At 34.5% G+C, this 17,207-nt stretch overlaps 1 protein-coding gene across 4 annotated transcripts; it reads right to left on the bottom strand.

Annotated features, from left to right (window-relative positions):
• Positions 1–1,830: 1,830 nt before the first annotated feature.
• On the bottom strand, positions 1,831–16,832 carry LOC134830572 (acetyl-CoA carboxylase). Of its 4 annotated transcripts, none has more exons than XM_063844101.1 (10): positions 16,513–16,832; positions 14,096–14,444; positions 8,668–10,128; positions 7,900–8,154; positions 5,180–7,838; positions 3,102–4,599; positions 2,765–3,039; positions 2,362–2,703; positions 2,164–2,298; positions 1,831–2,107 (listed from the first exon to the last, which is right to left on the bottom strand). In XM_063844101.1, the coding sequence occupies exons 1-10, from the start codon at positions 16,520–16,522 to the stop codon at positions 1,973–1,975; spliced, it is 7,119 nt and encodes a 2,372-aa protein (XP_063700171.1). In that variant the 5' UTR covers positions 16,523–16,832; the 3' UTR covers positions 1,831–1,972. The 4 variants fall into 4 exon arrangements, with proteins under 4 accessions (XP_063700171.1, XP_063700173.1, XP_063700169.1 ...); XM_063844103.1 differs by lacking the exon at positions 16,513–16,832 and adding an exon at positions 16,103–16,255; XM_063844099.1 differs by lacking the exon at positions 16,513–16,832 and adding an exon at positions 14,524–15,065.
• Between the last annotated feature and the right edge of the window lie 375 nt (positions 16,833–17,207).

The following is a 17,207-nucleotide window of genomic DNA, read 5'->3' as shown; positions in this document are numbered from 1 at the left end:
CTTTTGATGGGTTTCAAAGCTAAAAGTTAATAAACATGCATTCTAAAGTTGATTTCCATTGATATCTGATCGATTTTTGACGAAATAAAAAAAAGTACGATTTTACCATATGAGGAGCAAAAATCGTACTTTTTTTCTCAAGTCAATTTTCAACCAACTTTTGAGGGGTTTCAAAGCTAAAAGTTAATAAACATGCATTCTAAAGTTGATTTCCATTGATATCTGATCGATTTTTGAAGAAATAAAAAAAACAACGATTTTATCATATGAGGGGCAAAAATCGTACTTTTTTTCTCAAGTCAATTTTCAACCAACTTTTGAGGGGTTTCAAAGCTAAAAGTTAATAAACATGCATTCTAAAGTTGATTTCCATTGATATCTGATCGATTTTTGACGAAATAAAAAAAAGTACGATTTTACCATATGAGGAGCAAAAATCGTACTTTTTTTCTCAAGTCAATTTTCAACCAACTTTTGAGGGGTTTCAAAGCTAAAAGTTAATAAACATGCATTCTAAAGTTGATTTCCATTGATATCTGATCGATTTTTGACGAAATAAAAAAAAGTACGATTTTACCATATGAGGAGCAAAAATCGTACTTTTTTTCTCAAGTCAATTTTCAACCAACTTTTGATGGGTTTCAAAGCTAAAAGTTAATAAACATGCATTCTAAAGTTGATTTCCATTGATATCTGATCGATTTTTGAAGAAATAAAAAAAACAACGATTTTATCATATGAGGGGCAAAAACCGTTGTTTTTTTTCAAGTCAATTTTCAACCAACTTTTGATGGGTTTCAAAGCTAAAAGTTAATAAACATGCATTCTAAAGTTGATTTCCATTGATATCTGATCGATTTTTGACGAAATAAAAAAAAGTACGATTTTATCATATGAGGAGCAAAAATCGTACTTTTTTTCTCAAGTCAATTTTCAACCAACTTTTGATGGGTTTCAAAGCTAAAAGTTAATAAATATTCATTCTAAAGTTGATTTCCATTGATATCTGATCGATTTTTGACGAAATAAAAAAAAGTACGATTTTATCATATGAGGAGCAAAAATCGTACTTTTTTTCTCAAGTCAATTTTCAACCAACTTTTGATGGGTTTCAAAGCTAAAAGTTAATAAACATGCATTCTAAAGTTGATTTCCATTGATATCTGATCGATTTTTGAAGAAATAAAAAAAACAACGATTTTATCATATGAGGGGCAAAAACCGTTGTTTTTTTTCAAGTCAATTTTCAACCAACTTTTGATGGGTTTCAAAGCTAAAAGTTAATAAATATTCATTCTAAAGTTGATTTCCATTGATATCTGATCGATTTTAGAAGAAATAAAAAAACAAAGATTTTATCATATGAGGAGCAAAAATCGTTGTTTTTTCTCAAGTCAATTTTCAACCAACTTTTGAGGGGTTTCAAAGCTAAAAGTTAATAAATATTCATTCTAAAGTTGATTTCCATTGATATCTGATCGATTTTTGAAGAAATAAAAAAAACAACGATTTTATCATATGAGGGGCAAAAACCGTTGTTTTTTTTTTCAAGTCAATTTTCAACCAACTTTTGAGGGGTTTCAAAGCTAAAAGTTAATAAACATGCATTCTAAAGTTGATTTCCATTGATATCTGATCGATTTTTGACGAAATAAAAAAAACAACGATTTTATCATATGAGGAGCAAAAATCGTTGTTTTTTTCTCAAGTCAATTTTCAACCAACTTTTGATGGGTTTCAAAGCTAAAAGTTAATAAATATGCATTCTAAAGATGATTTCTGTTCATATGGGGTCGATATGTGATGAAATAAAAAAAAATCAGGTAATTTAACAACATTTTCATTTTATTTTATTTTCCCCTAAATAAATATTCATCATAATAATATTTAAAAATAATTATAAAAGAAGCAAAATTTGTCCGTACACCGTAAAAACCTATGGAATTGCGTTTTGATAGTTTCTGATGATTGGTCATCCTGAGTTATTTGCTTCTTGTTCTTCTTGTAACGCAAGTTGAGCCAATGTTCGAACAACTTCGCCTCGACTTGTTGGTGAAAGCGTTTGACAAAGTCCAACAACAGCATCGAGTGCGATTTCAGGACATTCCTACAAGAAAATTCCATTGAAATTAAAATGTTTTTGATTAAAACCGAAAAACTTACTTCTAATGATTTTTGAATTTGTGAGATAATGGCGTCCTTTTTCACAGCTGCAATATTTTTCAGTACGACGGAATCTGGTTTCGTTTGTTTTTCCAACCAACTAACAATTTCTTCATTTTTATCCCAAAGGTATGCCTGCAAAGCAAACATTTAAATAATAATTATTTCGCAAAAAAACACAAAAAGTGAAAAACTTACTTCTGTTGCTCCCAAATCTTCCACGAACCATCTTCTGAGCATATTTTTGGCTTGTCCAACGCTGAATTCGGGTTGCGCTGTTTGAATTTGTTGCACAAACGTCCGTTCCAACAACAGTCTACGTAATCTCCAATAGAAGAATGACCGGGAAGTGCGCCATGAAACGATTTCTTTGATGCAATCTTTCTCGAGCATTCGTTCAGGAGTGTCATGTAAGTCGGCAAAGTGAATTGCCACGGTGTGATATGCATGCAATAAGAGACTTGTGCGTTCCTTGATTTTATTCTCCGTGTTTGTGAGCGTTTCTTTGTCACCGTTTGCTTTTGCAAGTTCTTCTTTGAGCTGAAAATAAAAAAAAAATTACTTTGATTTTTCATAAAAAATAAAAATTTCTAAAATTTACTTTTAATACAACAGGATCGATTCGGTGAATAGTTTTTGTGATATCTTTCTCCCTGAATTTGACTTCAACAATGCCTTCGGGCTCCAAAACGCCTGCTCGTGACTCGGGATCAGCATATGACTCCATGTATTCAGGATTGATGAGCGAATCTAAAACAGCCCATGCGCCTCCGCGAAGTTCAGCATTTGGAGGGAGATAAACGAAAACAGGTTGTTTGTATTGCACAAGAGCATCGACGATGTAAGCACCAAATTTCACAATTTGTTCGTACATATCTATGAAAAAAAGGTAAATGATAATTTTTTTTTTGTTTTTTTGAAAAATTTCAATTTTTTACCTTTTTGTCCTCCTGAAAATCCTCTCCAATTGGCGAAAATCAACAATGGTAACTCTTCACGCCCGAAATCCTTGATGGCTTGTGCTGTTTTGTACGACGAATCAGGATACCAAACTTGTCCAGCTTGTTGTACCGTCTTCGATTCAGAATCCAAATTGGCGGGATCTGCGGGTATCGTTACTTCAACAGTTCTCGTTTCGACAGCAATTACGCCAACAGGTACGCCGCCTAATCTCGCACGTCCCGTAACGACAGTTTGTGCCCATGGCTCCATAATTTCGCTCCATGATCCGCGATCGAAGAATCCGCTTTCCCATTCCGTGGGATTTGTTGGATTGACACGACCTGCGAGCATCCAACGCGGATCGTACGGCGCTTTGGTAGGCATGAAACCGACGGGACGATTAATTGTGTCACTCATCGAGACAATGGGCAATTTGCCGCCTCGTGCATCGGGAATGTAAGAGAGCCAATGAAGAATTGTGTAGACACCGTCAAGATCTTGAGCATCCGTTTTGTGCGTGACGCCGTTATTGTACATGATTTGCACGCCGCCAAGTTGATTGTTTGACGCGTAAACCTTACGCCCAAGTAGCTTATTCAACGCAGCATATCCCGTCAAAATAATGTGCGAGTTTTCGATTTGAATAACACGTTGTCCCAAACGCACGAGATACGATCCAATACCGATTGTACGACACGTTACCATCGAAATTGTGACAATATCTTCGTAAGCGCGCGACGTTTCGCCCGCAATCATGCCAGCATATCGCAAATTCTCAACGCCCAATCCATCTTGCAAGCCAATGATGTCGGTAATCTTGTAACGAGGCTCTCCCTCATCTTCGATCAATATGGCACGTACAGAGTTCTTGTTCGCAATTTTGCTGTAATCGTCTGTCGTCAAGTAGATGTATTTGAAGCCCTTTTCAGGCTCATCTTGATCTTCCCACGCAACACGGAACAAAGCTTTTACTTCTTCTGCCAATCCAATACGAGCTCCGCTATTGCAACTGAGATAAATTCGCGGAACTCTACGTGCACGAGCTAATTCCGAAGCACGATTAAACAACAAATCCTCTTTCGGTCCAAACGATCCAATGACGTACGTCAAATCGTTCGAAATCAAAATCAATTCTCTGCCATCGGGAAATTCGGGAGTTGCTAAAACCATGCGCCAAGCAACCATTCCGCAATCGTTTTCGCCGCCCAAACGTTGAACTTCTTGCAAACCGTCGCCATCAAGTACGAGTTCAACGCATTCAATGAGAACCTTTTCCGGCATTCGAATGTCTTCCGTGGGACGAGCTTTGGAGAATTCACGCCAATGTCGTTCAGTCATTTGACGGAACATATCGGGAATGTCATAAACGTACGTTGTTCCATTTGATTGGGCTTGGAAACGTTTTTGTTGCAAATAATCCTTCGTCACGTAAGGCGTTGAAATTGCCAATCCATGCAAGGGACCTTGACGACTTCCATAAGCTTGGAATTTAATCTGAAAGTACAAAAAAAAGTTTTAATTTTTATGTTCATTTAAACGAAATGAAAAAAAAACATTTTGAAATGTTTTTACGATTGATTTTAAATTTTCATTTAAAAAAAATTTTTCTCATAATATTTTTTAAAAAATTTTTATAATTTCATTAAAAATTTAAAATCTAAATTTTTAACTTTTTTTTTATCATTTTTAAAAAAATAATTTTTTTTTTTAAATTTTTAATTTTCACTCAATTTTGATAATTTTATAATTTTTTCTCAAAATTCATTTTTTTAATTATTTTTTAAATATGAAATTTAAAAAAAAATCAGTTTTATAACCTTTTCTCAAATTTCATGTTTTTGAAAAATAACTTTTTGTGATTTTTTTTTATTTCAAATTTTTTTTTTTTAACAAATTTTGAAAACTTAAAAAAAATTTTTTTTTTCTTATTTCAGATAAATTTTTATAAAAATTTTTCGATTTTTAAAAATTAACAAATTTTAAATTAAAAAAAAATCCTTCAATTTTATGAATATGTCTCAGATTAAATTTTTATAAAAAATTATGAAATTTTGAAAAAATGAAAAAATCTTACCGTTCCTGTTTCTTTGTCCGTATATTCTGTATACATGGCAATATCGAGATAGTATCCCGAATCATTGGCAATGCACAATCTAACAGCTTGTGTCGGCGATTGCGGCGTTTGTCTAATGATCATTTTTAATTCTGCTTGCAAGACACGCAATTTCCACAAACGAGGCCCATAACGCATGATCATCTTCGTAACTGATTCTTCGATTTTCGCGGGATCCATAATGACAGTTGGAACGAAATTCAAGAAGATGTGATTGCAATCCGTTCGTTTTGCATGCGGATGTGAGAAAGCAACTTCCAATTCGTCCATCGCCTCCAACAAAACGCGTTCTCCTTCATTTTGCAAGTACTCAAAAGAGGCCTCTTTCGTGATCAAATCACTGTGTCGAATGATCGAACGAATGAAAAATCTGAAATCCGACACTTCTTGACCTTTGGAGACTTTTGCTCGTCCCAAATACAAATGCATTTTCTGATTTGCCGTCGGCAACGCCTCTAATTCGTACGTTCTCATGCGATTTAGCTCTAATTGGAATGCACATGCTGGCTCGAGATGACGATAAATGCGATCTTCGGTGAACAAATCACGCGCACGATACGTAAAGAATTTCGGGAATTGTCGTTTTTTGAGAGCAGCAAAAGTAATTCGTCGCACACGACGTGTCAGAAGCTCATCACGATGCAAAGTACAGAAACTACCAAAGAGATTTGCCATTTGAATGTCATCCAAGTCTCCGGTATCACGAACAGCGATGCTCAAGATGTGAATTGGCTCCGTTGATTGGATAATTGCTTCAGCTCGTCCATAATTTTCGGAAATTGAGACGTTAATGGAGGTACTGTGACGCCCATCGGATAACGAATCTCCCGTAGCTGCATCGACAGCGTCTAAAATGTTCTTCGAAACGACAGCTGGCGTCACGAAATCTTCGAGCAAGTCGAGAATTTCATCAGCATATTGTTTGAAATGATCGAAAGAGTCAAAAGCAGCCATGCATCCTGTTCGCATGAAACTTCCTTCGAGATCGAGTTCAACTGTGTTATCAGCATTGATGCGAATTCGATTCGGATGTGATGTCGGCAGTAAAAATTGGAAATGAACCAAGGGCACTTCGCCGGAAAGCTCCAAATGTTGAAGGCAAGTGATATCGTACGAAGTATAGGCACGACGAACGTAAACTTCCAAAGCGGCATTGCACACAGCGCGATTTGTGTGATAGAAAAAGTCATGTAAGATATCGAAAATACTCGTTTCCGACAAAATCAATCGTTGCAAGTTCTCCGGATGGAAATCATGCCCGTACATATCAACAGCTGATAAGAAAATTGATTCCATTTGATTGTGACGCAACTCGTAGGCAGGTTGATGAGCCGCAATTAAGACTTGTCTCGCCCTCAAAGCAACTCTTGAGTGTTCCGCACGATTCAAAGACGTCAATTCGCTCAAAGTTGCTGCCAATTCTTCCGTCAATCCAGGTTCGTTACTCCATAAGTGATCAACTAACAACGTAACAAGCAAATTTTTCTTCGCAACTTGACTGTGAGAGAAAATTGTAGCAACAACAGCTGCCATATCGTCCTTATGTTTATCCCGAATCGCTTGCACACATTTATCGTAATGCCCATGTTGGAATTGAGACTCGACGGCGTAATATTGTCGGAGTAACTCGTGAACAGCAGCCTTCATTCTTCCTCGAATGCCATTTCGATAACGTTGAACAAGTTGAACGATGCCCTGAGTTGTGAGGAAGAAAACATCACGATCCGCGCGTTTTTGGAGCGTCGCCGCATGACTATCTATCACACTTGCGATTTGCTGCGAAGGGAATTGCGCAAGAACAGACGTGATATTTCGCTCGTACAACATCATGAGTTTGCGAATTTTCTTCTCGACAATTGTTGGGATACGACCATAAATCGAAGCCATAACTTCTTGCAACTCGAGTAATGGCAGTGAAGGATCTCGCAAAATTTGCATGAATTTTTCGATAACTTCACGCAAACGTGGGGCGTTGTAAGGATCAGGCAAACAATATCCCGCGAGTGTATTTTCCAAGATTGTCTTGTACGAATGATGAATTCTGTTGAGTTTTTCGGGAATGGCGGTATTTTCAATTGTACCCCATGTTCCTTTGTATGGTTGAGCTTTCGTAACTAACGAAGGATCATCAAGCTCTAAATGTCCCAACAACGATCCAGCATCTAAAACTGCTCCGGGTCTCTTTACAAAGTTTACCGTGCCATTTTCTTGCGATGTGAGAGTCATAACCATCTTCATAACTTCAATTTCAGCATAAGGTTGTCCCTTGTTGACATGCGCTCCATCTTCGACCAACAAATTGATCAATTTTCCCGCGGATGGCGATCTCAAAATTGATGGATCATTTTCCTTTTCGAACACGCATGTTTGGTTACCGATAACAATACGATAACGATCAACTTCTTCCTTCAAATAAGTCGTGTAGGAATTGCCTTCTAACGAAAGTAACATTCCCCCATCGGACAATCGATGAACTTCGACTTCCTTGAAATCGCCATTCATGACGAGGAAATATGTGTTTGGACCACTTTTTGCTGCTTGAACTTTGTATTTGAGAGCATCAGAAATCAATTCAACTTCGATGACGTTTGTTAAAGTATTTGCAGCTTGAATTTGACCCCTTGAAGAAAAAAATTACATTAAAAAGTTGTTAAAAATTTCAAAAAAAAAAAAGAAATTACTTCTCCAATGATGTTTGAAAGCTTGAAAATGCTTCGTTGATTTGTCGATCAGCAATTAATAATGAACCACAAACGACTCCTAACAAAATGTCGGGTTTTTCTGATTGAACTCGTTCAGCGATCAACGCATCTAACCACGCCGTGTCAATTGTGTTATCGAGAAAACTGTTGGTTTCAAGCAACGTGATCAAATATTCAACAGTTGTACGGAAATCTCCTCGAATGGAAAGTTCTTTCAATGCAATAACCAAATTTCTATAAAAAAATATTTTTTTTAGCATTAAATTTTTAAAAAGGCTTAAATGAAAATCAAAAATAAAGTCGAAAATCAAATAAAAAAAAATTAAAAAATAAAATAAAAAGGACAAAATAAAAAAAATTTAAAAATTTCATCAAAAATTAAAATTACAAAAATTACTGAAAAAGTTATAATTTTTTTTAAGATTTTTTTTTTATACAGAAAATCGTAAATTAAAATAAATTTTCTTCTCTAAAAATATTTTTCAAAATTTTTTTACAATTTTTTTATGAATTTTTTTTTTTTATTTTTTTTATGAATGCATTGTGAAATCAATTTTAAATTAACAATTTTTAAAGTAGATAGTTAAAAAAAATCAAAAATATTATTACGCTAAAATTTTTTAAAATTTGTCATTTTGTATGAAAATAGTATTTCAAACCTTTTTTTCAATTATTTTTTTATTTTCAAAAATTTTAAACTTTATTTTTGATTTTGATTTGAAGCAAAAAAAAAATATAATAACTTACTCTCTGGCTTGTTGTCGATTTTCACCCCATGAGAAACAATGCCCGAATTGTGAATCTGCGAATTCGTGAAGTCCTCCGCTTGCTGCTACACTAAAGTATCCCCATACATTTTTGCTTGAACGGAAGTTCAACTCTTGCACAGTACCCGAACTTGGTTTAAATCCTTCATCTGGATTCTCAGAAGTAATACGAGCAGCAATTACATGTCCCCATGGTCGAGGTTTTTGACTTGGATTATCGAAATCGATCATTGTGCCGCCCCATGGCGATTCGCCATACAACAAACGAATATCCTTGATGCGATATAACGGGACTCCCATACCGATTTGCAATTGGCAAGCGGGTAAATTAACATCAGCAACCATTTCCGTGCATGGATGTTCAACTTGCAATCTTGGATTCAACTCGAGGAAATAATATTTTCCTTCGTTTCCATCGTAAAGGTACTCAACTGTACCTGCGGAAACATATCCAACCATTTTTGCCAAACGAACAGCAGCTTTTTCCATATCTTCAAAGACATCAGGCGATGCGACGATGGCAGGAGCTTCTTCGATAATCTTTTGATGACGACGTTGAATGGAACAATCACGCCCAAATAAACTGATGGCATTTCCATACATATCAGCAAGTAGCTGAACTTCCAAATGACGCGCTCCTTTGGCAAGTTTCATGACAAAAATCGGAGATCCGGGTACTTCTGCTTGAACTTGTCTGAATAATGCGGGAAATTCGTCGGCGCCATCAACACGACGAATACCTTTTCCGCCGCCTCCCTCAGAAGCTTTAATCATCACAGGATATCCAATTTTCTCGGCAGCAGCCAAACCTTGTTCTGCGGATTGAACACATCCACGTGAAAAAAGTTCATTTGAAATTTTGATCTTTTTTCCCGTGTATTGTGCTTTCAATTCTTGTCCGCTCCATGGCAACGTTGGAATATCAGCTGTTTGTGCGACAATTGACGACGCAACTTTATCTCCCAAAGCCCACATTGCACGTTCAGGAGGTCCCAAAAACACCAAATTCTGCTTGTGCAACAACTCAGGCAATTTGGGATTTTCCGAAGCATGTCCCCATCCAGCCCAAACAGCTTGAACTTGCGTTCGCAACGCAATATCGATAATCAATTCGACATTCGCGTAATTGTTGTTATTCGATCCGCCCGGAACAGGCACATAATGATCCGCCATCTTGATGTATTCGGCATTCGCTTTCAAATCTTCCGGCGTAACCATAACGACGAAACGCACAGCACGTTCATTCTTGAACATTTCGTAAGACCATCGACGAATCGAACGCATACACTTGACAGCGGCGATGCCATTGTTAGCGATGAGAACTTTATTAATCACGCGTGTTCCGCCAAAACGTTTCACAAACTCTTCCGTCGTCGAAAGGATGAAATCTCGTTCTTGATGTCGATCTAAGCCCAATCCCGTGCCATGGGACATACTTGGCCTATGGAAAAAAAAATGAAAAATTTTATTAATCAATGCAAAAAATGTCATACGAGTTAGAGATAATGCGAAGCACTCTTTGGTTCGATCATATGATCGATTGAAAAACCTCTCAAAAAACACTTTTCATACCAATAGCGGGGTGAACGACCTTTAGTTTGCTTCATTTTCACCGTTTCAGGGAAATATGTTGTGCAAGCAAGTAAACAAAAGTGAAACTATTGAACTTGACCTTGATAAAACAACATTTTCTACCGAAAAAACGAGTTTTTAAAAATTTATTGATTAAAAAAAATAATCTTTATGACTTGCTGTTTCTATTTTTGCTTCTGAACTTGTCTATATGAAGAACAGCAATCGACTAACGACGAAAAATTTTACAATAGAAATAAATAAATTTTATCTCTCTTCGTGCTTTACTCAATTTTCTTCAGTAATTCGCTCACTTTGTATTATTACTTAATAAGCAAAAAAAAAAAAAATGAGAGACACGTGCCTTGAAATTCTGTTTTGTTTCTCTCGATCAACATTTTGTACTTTTTCGGGAAGCAACTGAAAAATTTTCGATAAACTATCACACCAAATCATCACACACTGTTTAACTTCTTGTTTGTTTTTTACAACTGACTCGCAAAAATCGACGAAATGACAAAAGGAACGTCGTTGTTTAACATTGACATGCTATTATTTGTGTAATAATGATTGCACAAAAATTTAACGCGCAAAAAAAAAACGTACTTTAATGTTAGTCCGCCTGTGTTGACTTTCAACAGGTTGTTTTGTTGCTGCTGCTGTTGTTGTTGCTGTAAGTTTTTTTGTTGTAATTCCGCAGCTTCTGCCTTATCTTCCGTGCCTTGAACCACATCGGGCTCCGCAATTGTCGGAATTTGCGTGATAGATGCTGTTTGATCGGCATTCGTTGTGTCTGTTTTCGGGTCCCAAGTTACGTCTTCGCCGCTTTCGGCGAGAATAAATCTCTTACTTGTACGACGTTTCAACATTATTCTTATTATGAACTGAGACAGTCTGTTTTTTTATCTTTTAGAGAGCCTTTTTCACAAAAAAATAATTTTTATTTTTTTAAGTCGAAAAAAATAATTTTCGCGCAAAATTATCACCAAAAATGTTGTTGCTACGTCGAAGTTCGAGAAACAACTGAAGAAACGGATTTACGCGAGAACAACTAAAACAGGCTTACGGATGATGATGACCATGACGTAGCACCAATTCAAGGTAGAACTTTTTTTTGTGGCTTTAATATGTTAAGTAACTTTTTTTCAGTTCTTACGTGAATTGTTTGCGAGAAGTACTTCAAGTCGGTCAACATTTGAGTTGAAACTGGTCATCTAATGTAAACAAGAAAAAATACTTCTGACGTCAAATGAGACAAAAACCAGTTTAATTAATGCGAAAATTTGTTATGAGATGCAACAAAAAATTATTAGATGATTTGTCGAATTTTTCGGATATTATTACGTCGTTAATGAGCATCATTTGAACTTTTAGAAGATTTAAAAAGTTATTTTTAGCATTTTTATTATAAAATTTATATTGATTTTGCTCTACAAGATCTGTTTTGATCTTATAACTCGAGAACGATGCGTCTCCGAGCATATGTTTCATGGAGAAAAATTATCTACTCGACACAATGTTAGCGAAAAAAAATTTTTTTTTTTTTTTAATTTTAAATACTTTTTTGTTTCATGAAGAAAAATTATCTTCTCGAGTCAACACACAATTTTAGCGAAATTTTTTTTTTTATTTTTTTTCAATTTTAAATAATTTTTTGTTAGTGAAAAAAATTTTTTTTATTTTATTTTTTTAAATTTTTTTTAAATATTTTTTTTTAATATATTTTTTTTTATTTTTTTTATATTAGAACTTCATAACCTTTACAGCTTTAATAAAACTTGTTCAATAAAACTTGCTAGAAAAAATTAAAAAAAAAATCAAGTTTGTCTCAAAAAATTTTTCAATAAGCCCTTCATTTTTTCATGTTATGTCTTCAAAAACAAAAATTAAACTCAAAAAACCTGAAAAAATGACCTTCATTCACTTGAACATTTTACGACAAATAATAATGATATAATAATATCAACCCAGGACAACGTTATAGTTAATTAACTTTAATTATTTTCTGCTGATATTAAATTGGATGAAAGTCATGGTCATTGAATTAAGAAAATAATAAAAAAAACTTTCTCCGTTGGTACAAAAATTTGACCTTTCACGTGTAATTTGTAATTTCTGTGCTTCCGTATCAATTATTATTTTAAAAAATTATCTCAAGTTCACAAACTTGTTGCTCCATTTTTCTCTCGTGCGTCTTAACATGTGAGTTTGCAATGAAAAATGAGCAGTTAACCTCCGTTTTACCTCACATTACGCCGATAGTACAACAAACAATTAAATTTATCGTGATTTCATTGCACTGCTGTGTGTTTCATTCATATGAACGTTGAATATTGATAAGGAAGGTACACGAAGCGAGTTTATTATTTAACTTGCTTGTAACATTGCGAGTAATTTGAATTGATTTTTTATTTTTCCATATGAATAATTTATTGGGATTTTAGCTTTGAAAGCGAAAAAATCGATCAAAGTGACAAATATTTGTTGAATTAAAAAAGATTCTTCTGGAAATTTTAAATTGCATCAAGTTATCCTTGACATTCAATGTTTTTTTCGCTTGTAATTCGCTGAACTGATTGATATTCGCGGTATTCATCATGTTGCTTCAACAATTTTTGTGTTACGAAGTCAACAGGTTTCTTTTTTTTCGTATATTTTTTCAATTTCTTTCACTTTCGAATTATTCACGAGTTACGTTACAACTTTTCGGTTGTTTTTACATGACGAGCCACGTAAAATTTACTTGTTTGCACCCAATTTTGACGATTTTGTAGCTTTTTGGTGATAATTTGTAGCGAAAATATTTTTTTGACGGACTTTGTGCTTGTTACTACTTTGATATTTTTGTTTAATTTTTCGATCAGCACATTTTTAGTTTGAATTTTGTTATTTTTTTTAGAAACTTTCACTATGAACATACGACGAACGTCCAATATTGATATTTATTTAATCATAAACTAATAATAATTAAGCGACAAAGTAAACAAGACGAGTAAAATCTCGTTTCACGTCTTATTTCAGCCACGACTCGCACTCAACTGACATGACTCAACATTCAACAAAGCAGCTACGAGTCTCTCGTTCATTGTCACTTTTGCTACATTTAGCTATGTACGAAGAAAAGTTTGTTTCCGACCGGTAGGTAGCTTTTTGACAACAACAACGTCGCTGAATGGATGAATGGTAGCGAGAAAGAAATGGAAACAGGTTTATCGTACGATTTTTTCTTCGGCACATATTGGCTTGTGTGACGTCAAATGGGGGATTCTCTACATTTTTGTTGAAATAATGGCAAAAATAGACGAGAAGAGTGCTCGCGTGTGGATTTTTAAACAACTTTAAGCAATATTTTGCTATGGAGGTTAGTCAACTTTGTCTTTTTATGAATAAATGTGAAGCAAGCAATACGGTATGACGCAATAAATTGTACCAATAGCAATTATTACAGCGTCGTGTAATCACATGTTTGTCGATTTCGCGAGAGTTTTGCACTGAAACGAGAGAGAAAAGGGAAGCCGGCTTTTTTTTCGTTGCTTGTCGTTTACAGCAGCTGCGTATTGATGAAATTGAGCGTTTTTGTAACTGAATTTTTTGATTTTTTTGAAAAATTTTTTTCGGCTTACTGATTTTTAAATTTTTTACATTCATTTTCTCATTTTTCACGAAATCCACAAATTTAAACTTTCAAAAAATTTTTTTTAAATTAACTTTCAAAATTTCACTTTTTTAATTTTTCACATTCATTTTCTCATTTTTCTCAAAAAATTTTTTGAATGATTTTTCTTAAAAATTTAAAAAAGTGCTTCGCAATATTTTCTAAAAAATTAAATTCTTACCTCAACCGACGTCTTTTTTCCAACAACTTTGCCTCGTACGACGACATTTTCCCATTTTCTATCGGCGGAAAGTCATCAGTTGCTTCAAGCGAGTCCATTGCCTCAGGCGAGCCATTTTCTTCGCCAACAAGAAAACTGGGTCTTGTCGATTCAGCGCCCTCGCCTTCCATAGTTTGATAGGATGTCAAGTTCGAGGAGAAGGAAACGCGCTTTAGTTCGTTCGCAAGAGACGATAAATCGGGTTCTTTATTTGTTACTGTACAATTTGGTGTCGACGAAGCCACGGGAGTTGTCACAGAATTCGCGTGAGGAGAGTCTGTATTTGAGTTAGATGCAATAGAATTGCCGCCTGAAACAAAAAAGAAAAAAAAAATTAGTAAAAAAATTAAAATTTGAGGAAAAAACATTTCAAGGAGGAAGAAACGTACAAAAATTATTCACTTGTTGCGTCGATTTTGGATGAAAATAATCACGAATTATGTAATACAAAGTGATTAGAGTGACAAAGGACATCAATAGTATAGTTATCATATGGGTATTCACTGTTTCTCTTGTTATTATTTAGAATTTCCGTGTCTTTTGTTATTCCATTTAATTTTTTTCTTAAATGAATTTCACGCACAAAACTTTTTTTTTGTATTTTCATGCAAATTAGTCACTTTTTGGGGTCCAAACACTTCTAACCTTGCAAGAAGCTTCTAATGCGTTTCAAAACTGTGATTTTTTTGGCATTTGCATTGCCACTGAAGGTCGAACTTCGTGCCCGACTACTCATCGGTAATATGATAACCTTCGAAATTACGTTTACTGCAAAAAAAGATCACCTCATTAACGTGTTAATTGTGAATTGATTACCCGGAGAACGATTATTAAGTAATTTTCATGGAATTTCTCAGTTTCTTATAAGAAAATCGCTTCGAACACAAAATTGAACTTTTCACGACGATAGCGCAACACACACTGTCAGTAACGAGGCAAATTCTATGAACGTTTGTCTTTTTGTGTGAGTGTATGCGACAAATTGTCGATTAATTTAAATGAATTTTAGTCGTTTAGTCTAAGAAATCACGAATTTGAGTGAGATAACGCACCGTTCGTTGTCATAATTTGCAATTTTTGTTGATATGCGAGACTTTTTGCCATGAGTTAAGGAACGATCCACGCGTCGCGGGCCTGAGAAATTTCAATAAATTGACGTCAGCTGTCGTAATACGGATGATAAGTTCATGATAAGAGATGATGTGTGTAATGATCGATCAATAAATAATAGTTGGCGGTCAAAAGTACATTTTTCCGTCATTTCTAACACAAATAAAAATGACTCCAAATTCCATTTGACAACTCATTGACCATTCCGCGACCTTTTTTGTAACGCATACGTTGGAGTATTATGCAAATTTGGCTTTCTTCGTGCTTTTGACTTCGTTACAAATTAAATTAATACTCGTTATCACCTTGAATTTTTATTTCGTACAAGCTCCTATCTCCATTTCACATACGCAAATTGACAGAAACGCTTTTTATTCCGCGATGACTTTGCTTATCAATCAATAAAACGAAGAAAGATGTTATGCAACGTTGCATCTATCAATTTGTGATACGTGGAAAAATGGATCAAGAGCGTTTCTTGCGACGTGTCGGCGATGCAATGACTTCCGTAAACAACAACAGAAGCGCAAAACACGTCAAAATGCAAACAATACGAAAAAAATGTGTCGACCGGTTATTTATTTACATCTCCTCCGACGCGCCGTCGTTATCCAAAGGTGCATAATACCCAATTTTATATGTAACACACGCGAACGAGTAAAAAACCGTATGATTTTATCGCTGTACGAGAGATCCTCGTACGAGAGTATGGATGGCGCGATGTTAGTCATCCAATCATGTTCAAGGTCAACGAGCCCGTTTGTACAGTTTTCAGCTACACACACACTTTTCCTCTTTCTTTCTATTAATTTTGCGTCTTATTCGACTAATTTATTCGAAATATTTCAAGAATTTCACCTTTTTTCGTATTTTTTTTCGATTTTTGCACTTCTTTGTTATTTTTTCACGTTGAAATTGCCGATGAACGACCTGACTTTGGCACAATCAACAACAAACTGTCTGACCGAATAGCCTATTTATTGAAATAACGTCCCTTTTGCGATGATTGTAGTAAGAGAGTGCAAAACAAAAACACTCTCGCACACCGTCTTGAATTAAATTCTTGATTTCATTCAAGCCGAAGAGACACGTTTACACGAACGACAAACACCGATCGTCTTGTTTGTCGAAAAATTATAATAAAATTTAAATAAATACTAAACAAACACTGTGTAACTGTGTCCGAAATTCCTTCTTCTTCTTCCAACAATCGCTTACGACAGCACTTTCCGCCATGTCATTCACTCATTTTCGCTGCATTTACTTACATTTATCCATTTCTCGGCAAATCGATATCGGTTGCGATGTAATGTCGTGCTCTTATCAATACTTGTCCGGAAAAATCAATTAACTGCTCATTTATTCGATGATCCGATTTTTAATGTGTCTCGATGATGATGGTTTATTTATTATTATATGGGCGAGTGAAAGTCTGCGAATTTTGCGTGTATTTCCGCTTTATTTAGCGGATTTTTGGATTGTTTCACTGCGCACGAGGATGAAGAATTGAATTGACACGATTTTTCAATTCATTTTTCCTTATTTTCGGGGAAATTAAGACTTTTCACGCGAGAGAAATTTCCGTGTATTTACTTTTTTCGTGACTGTGGATTTCATAAGTTGGAGGCACGTAACTTTAATTTCATTTTTCTTTGAATTTTTTGAACGTTAAATTTTATGCAAAATTTTTTTTTTTTTCAAAAATTGAAAATTTTTACTTCAAAAATTTATTTAAATATTTTAAAAATAAAAAAAAAATAAAAAAACACATTGAAAACCAATTGTAAACATTTTTTATAGAAAATTTTTTAAAATTTGAAAAAAAAAAATTTTTTTTGAAAAATTAAAAAAAAAAATTAAAATTTTTAAAATTTTTTGAAAATCTTGGATAGGTCACAATTTTCATTGAAAAATTTATAAATGAAAATTCAAAAAATTTAAAAAAAATTAAAATTATGAACAT

The sequence above is a fragment of the Culicoides brevitarsis genome, chromosome 2 (assembly GCF_036172545.1).
Source record: "Culicoides brevitarsis isolate CSIRO-B50_1 chromosome 2, AGI_CSIRO_Cbre_v1, whole genome shotgun sequence".
NCBI classification, from domain to species: domain Eukaryota; kingdom Metazoa; phylum Arthropoda; class Insecta; order Diptera; family Ceratopogonidae; genus Culicoides; species Culicoides brevitarsis.
Note: the sequence above shows the minus strand (reverse complement) of the source record. Positions and strands in the feature narration are given on the sequence as shown.